The sequence below is a fragment of the Clupea harengus genome, chromosome 5 (genome assembly GCF_900700415.2).
Source record: "Clupea harengus chromosome 5, Ch_v2.0.2, whole genome shotgun sequence".
NCBI lineage: Eukaryota > Metazoa > Chordata > Actinopteri > Clupeiformes > Clupeidae > Clupea > Clupea harengus.
In genome coordinates, this window is record NC_045156.1 from 13,936,705 (window position 1) to 13,948,120 (window position 11,416).

Sequence of the window (11,416 nt, forward strand, 5' to 3'; positions counted from 1 at the left end):
CCATTCCATGGCAGTCCATCCAAACTCTCTCACTTTTACAGCAACTCTTCTAAATGTATTTTTGATGTCCTCTAGTTCGTCCGCCAGCCTCGGCACATATTTCTTCTAGGTATAACTTATGAACGTAATTTAACTAGCATTAACTGAGTGTATTTATTACTGCTAATCTGGCCAAGAACCACCCCTTCATTAAGCAATTTTTGATAATGACACTCACGTTAAATACCCTGATAATGCAGAGATAATTGCCACTGCCCAGCGAAGTATAATAGTCTTTTATTACAGATCAGTGGCTCTGCCACTCTCACCTCTCCCATCATGCCGCCCTGCTGTGGCTCTGATTCATCTGATCTCAGATCTGTGATAATTACTAGCACAGGGAGCTAATTACAGCTACAGGCTGCGGTCCCTGCACAGGTTTCAGGCAGAGAGAGATGGTGGTGATATTCAATAGCCCACTTTTCCTTCCGCGAGGACTTAAAGAATGTGTGTGGGGGGGGGGGGGGCAGTTTTTCTTGTTTTAATTTTTTCAATGTTTTTTAATACGGTTCAAACCCTGCTTCTGTTGTTAAATCCTATGGGTTTGAGATGATTTGCCAAACTGATGGTGTGTGTGTGTGTGTGTGTGTGCTGCGTGTGTGTGTGATCTACTGAGGTGATGTCTGGTGCTGCAGTGGTTCTAACTGCTCTCTCTGTTTCCTCCTCTCTCCTTCGCTGTTGTATAATGATCCCTCCTCCCCTGACATGTCTCCTCCCTAATCGCTCTACTCCTCAACGCCGCTGCCCCATTTGGTCTTTCCTTTCCTGGCTCCCTCTGTTCCCCTCTTCTATCTCTATCTCTTCCTTTCTTTCTTCCTCCCTCTGTCTCCTTCCTCTCACCTTCTCTCTTTTTCTCTCCCTCTCTTTCTCCTTTTTCTTTCACCCATCCTCTCTCTCTCCTTCCCTCTCTCTGTCCCCCTCTCTCCCTCTCACCCTTCCTCTCTCTCTCTCCTTCCCTCTCTCCTTCCCTCTCTCTGTCCCCCTCTCACCCTTCCTCTCTCTCTCTCCTTCCCTCTCTCCCTCTCTCTCTCCCCCTCTCTCTCCTCCTCCCTCTCTCTCTCCCTCTCTCTCTCTCTCTCCTTCCATCTCTCTCTTCCTCCCTCTCTCTCTATCCCTCTCTCCTGATGGTCTGTGGTGAATGTTCTCTGCTCCCCGTGTCCTGTCTCTCAGTCTGTGGCTGTGTCCCCCCCTGCTCAGGAGCAGCTCATCCACGACAAGAGCACCAACCCCCCCACCCCGGCCACCCCCCAGTCCCCCGCCTCCGAGAGCGCAGCGACCCCCGGGGAGGGCCAGAGGACCTGGACCGACCCCAAGCTGGATGGCGAGCCAGCCGCGCCTCCCACAGGGGCAACCCCTGAGGGCATTAAGGACATCTTCAGCATGAAGCCGTGAGTGTGGAGCAGTTGTGTGTCTCTCCCATAGCTGGCACACCTCAGCCCAAACGCCACAGCTGGCGCACCTCAGCCCAAACGCCATAGCTGGCACACCTCAGCCCAAACGCCATAGCTGGCACACCTCAGCCCAAATCCCATAGCTGGCACCCCAAACGCCTCTCTGCCTTTAACATAGTATTCATAACTCATAGTGTATTTTATCTCATAGTGTTGTCATATGGTCCCTTGATAGTAAATATATTGTCCCAAATCGCAGTGTTGTAGTTTGACCCATTATTTATCTCTGGTAATATTATGATTAGTGCTGTCAGTTTAACGCGTTATTAACGGCGTTAACGCAAACCCATTTTAACGCCGTAATTTTTTTTATCGCGAGATTAACGCGTTTTTATTTATTTATTTTTTTTTTTTAAGATTAACGTTCTTTTTGGCCTCGCAAACTGTGTAGTAGGCTAACGTTACGGTTTGAGTGAATGGTGAGCGCGATACGGCGAAATGGATGATAAAAAGCTTCTGAATGGAAAGTTTACTTTTAAAAGTTGTGTTGTGCAAAAGAAGCGAGTTTCACTGTTGTCTGAAAATGTCAACAGGCAGCTGGCTGAATGCAAAGAAGTAGTAGGCTTACCTTTTATTGGTAACCTAACTGTTACGGTTCATTGTTTCTGAAATAAGAGGCCTGACTGCTATGTTCCCAGCAAACTTGAAAAAAAGAAAATATTAAGCCATGGTTTAACTGCACTATAGGCTGAGTCCTTGTTTACCTGAAATGTGCACTTTATAATTAAATTTTGTACCGCCCTGTTTGGCAATGTTGGTTTTCAATAAAATAAAACATTTGCATAAAGCAAGCCAATCCACTTTTCCATGTTGATAAGGGCATTAAAATTAAAATAAAATGATGGAAAAAAGAAATAAACGAAGGGACATTTAGAATAGATACAAATTTGCGATTAATCGCGATTAATTTTGAGTTAACTATGACATAAATGCGATTAATCGCGATTAAATATTTTAATCGTTTGACAGCACTAATTATGATGCCTTCCTGTTGTAAAATAATCTCTGATTAATGCCTGATGAGGTAATCCCAACTCAAAGTGTTTTAGTGAGGTCTGTGATGGGTAAAGTGATCTTTCTGCCCCCTGATGTTATATTAAGGTCCTTGATTGATAGTCATGACATGTTTCCCAGTCATGCGATGTTGTGGTTTGGTCCATGATTGATGACTGGTGATGTGATGAAGTCTTCCTAACTTATGTTCCTTTCCTTTTCATGCTGCAGTGAATGGGAGAACCTGTAAGTATCCGTTTCAGTTCTAGCAAGACATAGTACACACACACACACACACACACACACGCACACACACACACACCCAGAATGAGAAAGATTCGTATGCACGCACACACACACACACACACACACACACACACACACACAAACACTCTCTGTAGCCAGGTCTCCCGTACGGGTTCCCGCGGCCAGGCTATGGGCTATGGTTCACTGCATGATCTATCGTGGTGTCATGCCCAACCTTGTAATGACTCAAAATATGATATAGAGGGAATATGAGAGTGGAAAAAGAGACAGAGAGAGAAGGAGAAAGAGAGAGACAGAGGGAGGGAGAGAGAGAGAGAGAAAGGAAGGTGACGGGATATTTTTCCCAAGACACCCAGATGAAGATAGGAACACACATGACAACATCTTGCAAAACTATTTTTCATTATTTCCTCCACACTCTGTTTCAAAATATGTAGCATAAAATGGTATGTGTATTCTGTGTTGGTGACATAAGTAAAAAAAACCTGCACACCAGTGCTGGGCTGTGTCTGTCTGTTCTGTCTGTGTCTGTCTGTGTGTGTCTGTCTGTGTCTGTCTGTGTGTGTCTGTGTGTGTCTGTCTGTCTGTCTGTGTGTGTCTGTCTGTGTGTGTCTGTCTGTGTCTGTCTGTATCTGTCTGTGTGTGTCTGTCTGTGTGTGTCTGTCTGTGTCTGTCTGTCTGTATCTGTCTGTGTGTCTGTCTGTATCTGTCTGTCTGTTTCTGTCTGTGTCTGTCTGTGTGTGTCTGTATCTGTCTGTCTGTCTGTGTCTGTCTGTCTGTGTCTGTCTGTATCTGTCTGTGTCTGTCTGTTCTGTCTGTATCTGTCTGTGTGTGTCTGTCTGTGTGTGTCTGTCTGTCTGTCTGTGTGTGTCTGTCTGTGTCTGTATCTGTCTGTGTGTGTCTGTCTGTGTGTGTCTGTCTGTGTGTGTCTGTCTGTCTGTATCTGTCTGTGTGTCTGTCTGTGTCTGTCTGTATCTGTCTGTCTGTTTCTGTCTGTGTCTGTCTGTGTGTGTCTGTATCTGTCTGTCTGTCTGTGTCTGTCTGTATCTGTCTGTCTGTGTCTGTCTGTATCTGTCTGTGTCTGTCTGTTCTGTCTGTATCTGTCTGTCTGTGTCTGTCTGTGTCTGTTCTGTCTGTGCTGTGTGGTTGGCTGGTACATGTTTAATGTGAGGTCATGTGAGGTCGCACCTCTGATCTTCCCCCCGTGTCTCCCCCCAGGAACCAGTCCAACGTGCGTCGCATGCACACCGCCCTGCGGCTCAACAGCGTCATCGTGAAGAAGTCCCAGGAGGCCAAGCTGGTCCTGCTCAACATGCCCGGACCGCCCAAGAACAGGACCGGCGACGAGAACTGTATCCTCTCAAAGCATGCTGGGAACGGCCGCGTGAGGTGGTCTAGAATGGCCATATAGGAGCTGACTTCATCTGACACAGGATAGATGTTTGCATATTTAGTCAAGTTTCCTTTGTATGAAGTTGCAATTCCATTATTAACAAGTTTCCTACTTACTGTTGAACTCAGTTATATTTTGAACTAATACTGTTTCATAATGATAACATAATCTCGTCTAGGAATGTATTATGAGAATATGTGTTACTCTGGCGCTGGACCCCGTCAGTGGGTGTTGTATTCATCGTGCCCTCCCAGCTAAACTACAGGAGCCCAGTGTGGTGATTTGTGTGCTGGCTGTGATCATACCTGTGCGTTGTTCCTGTCCGTAACGCACTCGTCTCAGATATGGAGTTCCTGGAGGTGCTGACTGAGGGGCTGAACCGAGTCCTGCTGGTGCGTGGAGGAGGCCGCGAGGTCATCACCATCTACTCCTGAGATGCCTGCCCATCGAATCACCCCCGCCCACCCCTCCGCCCAACCCCACCCACAACCCCTTACCCGACCAATCATCTCCCTGCCCTCTGGCTCATTCCCCACTCCTCTGAACTCCGCCCCCGACCATACTGAACTCTGTCACAGGCCACTAATGCCTGCCCAGACCAAACAAACCCCGCCCCTCACCCAACTTAACCCCGCCCCTCTCTCTGAACCCATCATGCTGCAGCTGAAGGTCAAACACGGTCAGATAACCAGGCCCCGCCCCTCCTCCTCTTTAGACTCCACCTCCTACAGTAAGACCAGTTCACACTCTCAGAAAAAACTCTCAGAAAACCCTCATCACAAAGCAATACAACACCCCCCCCCCCCCCAACCCCCCAAAAATACCCCTGGCTCTACATGCCCCACTACCCACAAACTCACCACCAGACACTAAGAGCCCCCCGGTCACCTTTCCCAGAAGCCCCCAACTTTGGCCCTCTTCCTAGCCACCCTCAACCCAGAGAACCAGAGAAGAAGAAGCTGCAGATCTCTGGCTTGCCGTCGCCCCCCTGTGGTGTGTTCAGAGCATGCTCAGAGCGTCCACCACACGTCTGCTCTCAGTGAGTCCACCACCAGCACCCCTTCTCCAGTCAATGCATCCTCCTCCCACTTAGGCACCACACTCACACTGGACAGCCAAAGGGGGTGGGAGGGGTGGCTAGAAGGGGGGTCGAAGACCGCAGGGCTAGAGAGTTCTTTTGGTCTTCTCAACCAATATGTTCTGTAGTCCACTGTGTGTGGTCGAGGTGGTGGATGGGGGGGTAGAGTTGGGGTGGTCGGTCTGTTAAGTGTGTTGATGTTCATCAAACTGTAAGAGGGCAGATTGATGCTGTCCTGTCAGTGTCTGACGCCCTTTCAGCCAGGCGATGAGGAAGACCCCCTTCTCCTCTCCTTCCCATCAGCACTTCACCCCATTTTTGGTTGTTGTTTACGTTGTTTGGTTGTTGTTTTTTTATCATCCATCTCCTGGATCAAAGTTGTGAGATGGTTCTTTAGAGGACAGTGGAGGGAACTAATTAGTTCTTACTCACTGATGCATCCTCTTGACCTTGTCAGTCACTGCTGTCGTGGGTTCCTGTGAGGTGGATGGTCATGTCCTCTTTTGTCCCTGTGTGTTACAAGCATCTTTATGTTCTTCATGAGTGTGGCCAACTGCCCCTCATAGACTGCCACGTTTAGTGCCAAAAATAAACCCGACTGGTGAGGACTGTCAACCTGCTGGGGCTGTTTGACAAGACCGACGAACCGAAGACAACTCGAACTAGAACCACAACCAGAATCAGTCAAACTGACATCAGCATGGAGATGGACACGCAGAAGATGAAAAAGAAAACAAAGCTAAAGAAACAAACAAATAGAAAAAATTGACAAAGCTCAGTGTGAGGGTGTAAATAGTGTATAATGTTACCTGATGCGTTGTGAAATATCAGTGTGGTATTTTATTTTGTGACTAACTACTGTAACCAGTTTGTAGATGGGAGAAAGTTCCTATCTCACAGGGTCAGCTTTGAAGGCTTTTGATTGGCTGGAGGCTCCTCTACCCATGGTTCCTGTGAGTGAACCTTAGGCAAGAACCATACCTGCACTGGCAGCCACTCTGCAACAAGTGATTTCATGACTTCAGCTGTTGTAAGCCTAAATGTGTGTGTGTGTGTGTGTGTTTGTGTGTGTGCATGTGCGTGCTTGTGCATGCATGGCTGTTACTGAATATTTTTTATTTTTATTTCGTTTTTTTAGTTTATGCGACAGTGCATAAAGTATGTGAGTTATCCATCATTTTCAGTGTAAGGAACAAAAACTATATTTGTTACCTGTCTGTCTACCCAGCTATCTATCTACATATCTATCTATCTTACAAATACATTTTTTGTTCTCATAGTATATCAGAGCTATATCATGAACCAAAACATAAATCTTAAAGATATATATATATATACACATAATACACATAACATTTTGCCAAATTGAGATGCATGTGCCATACCAAGACCTTAGAAGCCTACTGAAGACATAAATGGCAGATCAATTCACTGCTTTTTGTAAACAATGTGAAGATTATTCTGATTGGTCATGTTGAAAAGGAAGCTGGAGTGTGAAAAGAAAGACCAAGAGAACTAAACAGGAACTAAAGGAACTCCAGCACCTGAATCTGAACTCTATGCATTATTAAGTTAGGAGAGACAGTCAGTGGTAGCTCGAGCGTAGAACGAGATAGAGTTGTATTTTAACACGACTGAATCGGAAGAAGATTTGAGATATATACAGTCATACATACATACAAAGTGCATATTTGACAGAATGTGCAATAGGTCAAATCTGGAGTCACACTTCACTGCATTGTTTATTTTTGTATACAAATTTTTATTAGAGGATTTTATTTTACCGTCGCTATCATACAGATGTTTTATGTTTGTACTATGACTTAAAGTGTTTTGATCACTTGCACTTAAATATATATATAGATAGATAGATAGATATGAATCATCTGAGAGAAAATTATATAGTTTACAGAATACAGTATTATGTTTTACAGATGTATGAAATATATCCCATTGGTCGTGAATGCTGCTAGATTATCAAATAGAATATATTGAACTGTATGTGTATATATGGAAAAACTATTTACAAAACTATTTACAATGGAATATTAGAATATCAGATAAAGGATAACACATAGAGATACATATCAGACTAGGAGGTCTCACCTTCTGTTCAGATGTTGCTTTGGGATAGGAGCTGATGATTGCCTTAGGTGAGGAGTTACTGCAAACTGGAAATCAAAATGGCCGCCACAGTCTCAGACAGGCCAAATGAAGTGGACTGAAGTAGCTGTCGACGTGAGAGTTTGTCCTGTTAGTCAAGGAGAGCCAGTAAGGGTTTTTTTGTGACTTGCCTGAGTTCCTATGAGGTCTTTATATCACTTCTTGTTTATGGGCTACTTCCTCCTTACGAATGGCCACTGTTTGATGTGTAAACCTGCCAAACTTTGAACCTAGGGCTAGCTGCTTTCCTCTGACTAGCTTGTCTTGCTTTAGGCTCGGCCTGCTGACCAAGTCTAAGTTCCAAGGGACCAACCAATCAGCCAGCGCGTGGTTATGCCAGCAACTCGGTGAAGCCCTTATGCATGATCTAGCCTCAGCTGAGGCGGCCATTTCTGTTCTGTTGTGTGATCTCTCTCCTCAGTGTTTTAAACTGTATAGGCGGATGAATGGAGATTTGGGGGGGGGGTTAAACTTGTCTTACTGTGAACTGAGTTGTTGCTGACTGAAAACATATGTTTTTGTTTTTGATGGTGGAAACCAGTCCATATATGTGTGTATCCTACAAATGGAAACCCTCACATGAACTGGTTGAAAAAAAGAATAGCAAGAATGAAATGAAGGAGGAGGGAAACTGCTGATGGAGATACTGCATTGACTTCTCCCTTAGGGCAATCAGTGTTTAAAATGATCTTTCTCCTGAGCTGAATGAAGTTAAGATATAGTTTTATGTACCTGAAAATGATACTGATTCAATATCAGAGCATCGCCTGCGTTAACTGAGCCTCACTTCGTCTGAAGAGTAGACACCTACAGGTGTGACGGTGATCAGACACCTACAGGTGTGACGGTGGGGGCAAAGGTTCCTCGCCTTACGTTTCTGTATTTTATTGACTTCCTGTCTGCATGGTATATGTGGTATATTTGTTTAAGCTGTGTGTAGCTTGTGGTGGGCCATTTGTAGAAAAGGCAGAAGCCAGAGGGGACAAAACATCTGGCTTTGCCCGTGCGGTGAAGCACCATTGTAAAACACAGTAGCAGTCACAGCTGCGGCTGCGGACGCACTATATACCCCTGGCAAAAACAAGACAAAATAAAAGAGTACATGGTATTGTAACTGTGGTGTTTTAATATTAATAGATTCACGTTACACTTGTAGGAGAATCTGTGTGTTGAATGAATGGCTCCTAGGCGTGTTTCTCTTAGCACTGGATGTACACAGTCCTACTGCTTTCAGGCACTGTAGCCAACCTTTGATGTGTGGTTATACTGTTTTTAGTAGCCTACAAAATGCCTGGTCTTAAATTTTCTTTTCTTTTTTTGTCAAATATTTTGTGCAATATTCGACTTTCAGTTACTGCCTGAGGAATAAAAAAATCAGTTGTGTACATTTTATTTTATACTTGTTGTGTAGATTGTTTATTTTGTTTTCATGGGAATGTCAGTGGTCCCCTTTTGTCTTCTGATGCGTGAATGCTCATGAGCCTACCTGTCACCTAGCTCTTATGTTTCAACTGAAATTAACGTCACATCTGTTTAGTAGTGGCTAGCTGGAAAAGCACTTTATACAGCCAAGAGCTAAGATTCCTTGCATACAAAGATGAGGAGGACCACAGTTCAATGCTGTTTTAGCAAGAGTCAAAACTGGATCAGTAAAACGTTGATCCATACCTCTCTCTGCAGGTGAAAATGAGAATTGCAGCTAAGAGGCGCAAACGCATGCCAAGTTTGACTTGAGTTGGCGATTTGAACACAACTATTTGCGGACAGACTTTCCACCGTCCCTTATCGATTAGGAGCAACACTGAGACGGATCTGTTTTGAACCACGAGATCAGAGCCAGATCCGTTCAAACGTCAGCTGCTATTGGGGCATATACTACTACCTGTTTATAAAAAAAATCTCTAAGAGTGTTTCTTTTGGCATGCATGGTAAACTTGTTTTCCATTACCCAAATTTATTAACAATAATATTGATGTAAAATTATTGTATGTGTCACTGAATTTGTTCGGTGGGCCCCACTTAGACCACCTGTATCCCCCTACCCCAGTTGTCTCCCTCCCTCTCACTTAAACCCTTACCCCTCACTGCAGAACACCTGTGTGAATGCAGTAAGATGTACCTGAATTTATTTTGATCAAAGATTTTAAACAAGCGCTTCCACGTCTGGGCGGGGTTCTAGTGGGATCACATACAAACTCAACACAGGCTCTAACACAACCTCTCACACAAACAGGGCTGCAAAAAAGATTTTAGGATTTTATGACGTGGCAAAAAAAACATCTTCAATGAGAATTTACTCTACAGTCTAGGCTAGTCTAAAGGGCTCTGGCGAGGATGTTCGTGTCTCCTGAGAGAACGTTTGCTGAGGGTCTCCTCGTTGTAAAAACACTAACAGTTATTTGATGTAGGTAACTGATCAAAACAACTATGGCAAAGAAAGATACTTACGATGGAATTGTGCAAACTGCTGGCCCAACCTGCACCCGACTGAAACGGTCCGATTCAACTTGATCGGTTTTTGAGTCAACCCAACTGCCGTCTGATGGTTTAGAACTTTGAACTCCGTGAGTTGGAAACTTTTAAAGCGCATGCTCTCGAGCCTTCGCTCCGTTGTTGCTTACGCACGAACCGCGGATCTAATAACTCACACGCCAGTCATGCATCCGTAGAACGCAGCATGTCTCCATCCTCTCACACACTACTCACTCTCCTGACGTTACTATGACAACATTCTGACGCAGTTCCCATAGAACCCTGTCCAGCCTGATTGTGACAACGCATGCACATAACAACCTGAGGAAATGTTGTATTGAAATATATATCTGTTATTGAAAATGTTTAGTGGTACCCAGTGTTTCTTTTCATGTTTTTCACCAATCTGCATTTTATTTATTGAGCAGTATGAAATTGTCATTGTGTTGGGCACTTTCTTTTTATCTTGGTCGATCAGTGTTATCTAAGACGGGGAAAGATGTTTACATTGGTTTTATCATGTTATGTTTAGCTGTGTAAAGTTGGATTAATTTAGTCATGACACACATTTTACTTAGATCAACTTACCAAAGTATCTTTAGTTATCTTTTAAATGTTTCACACGTGCAAAATCTCCTTCCAATGAATTAAAAAAGAAAATTGAGTCATATTTGATTTAGCAACAAGTTCAAATTTCATGTTTTTTTGTTCATGCCTTACACTATTGCTGAAATTGGCAGCTACCGGTAAACACAACAGTGTTTTTTTCAACACTTTACCATTTGCTTTCGGAGTTCATATGGCCATTCATGTATACATTTTTAAGATTATGCACACCTCCATTTGTGTCCCTATGTCAGAGAAGTAGCATTATCTACATAAGTCAGTTCTGAAATGCTGGCGCATCTAGTCCACACATAAAACCAACATAACATAGTGTAGGCTACCCAGCCATTTACAGAACAGCACAATCCTCAACATTCACTTAGAACCTTAGCTTCAACCTACACTGCAGTTCATTTTTAATTCTTTGGAAAGGAGAAAAAAAAAAGTTTGAACGAATGTTATAAAAAGGTGGATGTAGAAGTTTAAGAACTGAACCTTTTTCACACCGTGTAGACATGTCTTCCCCAGTCCTCCACTGCTTCTTGGCCTGCTCGAGTGGCGAATAGTCTGCTTAACATGTGTTAGTGTTTTTCCGTGTTTAACCTTGTGTGAGGGTGTACATGCGTGTGTACGTATATGTGCACCCCTGAATGATTTGGGGAGGGGGGAGGGGGTTAGGGATGGGGTGGGGGGCAGTGGGTGGAAGATGAATTTGTAAATACATAACGTACAGTAAGTGTTGAAGTGTTTATTTTTTTGTGTCGGTGTAAGTTCAATATTTTAAAGGAAATAAATATGTATTCTCTATAGTGTTTCATGGTACACAAAAAAGAACAAGATCAACTGTAGTTTTATCTTACACTTCAAATGCTTATCTCACTATGGCTTCTAGCAATGGCCCATTCCATTTTATAGATTTGTCAGCACAAAATGCAATAAACTAATACCATTTTA

The 11,416-nt window shown here is 43.9% G+C and overlaps 1 protein-coding gene across 3 annotated transcripts in view; it reads left to right on the top strand.

Annotated features, from left to right (window-relative positions):
* Positions 1-4,577, top strand: part of slc12a5a (solute carrier family 12 member 5a) — a 207,369-nt gene extending 202,792 nt beyond the window's left edge. For 2 of the 3 annotated variants that reach the window (XM_042707825.1, XM_042707826.1), the window contains exons 23-26: positions 1,210-1,427; positions 2,715-2,729; positions 3,969-4,102; positions 4,486-4,577. In XM_042707825.1, coding sequence (XP_042563759.1) covers positions 1,210-1,427; positions 2,715-2,729; positions 3,969-4,102; positions 4,486-4,577 — 459 coding nt within the window. The remainder of the gene's footprint in view (positions 1-1,209; positions 1,428-2,714; positions 2,730-3,968; positions 4,103-4,485) is intronic. The other variant, XM_031567787.1, reaches the window with a different exon arrangement.
* The last annotated feature ends 6,839 nt before the right edge of the window (positions 4,578-11,416 follow it).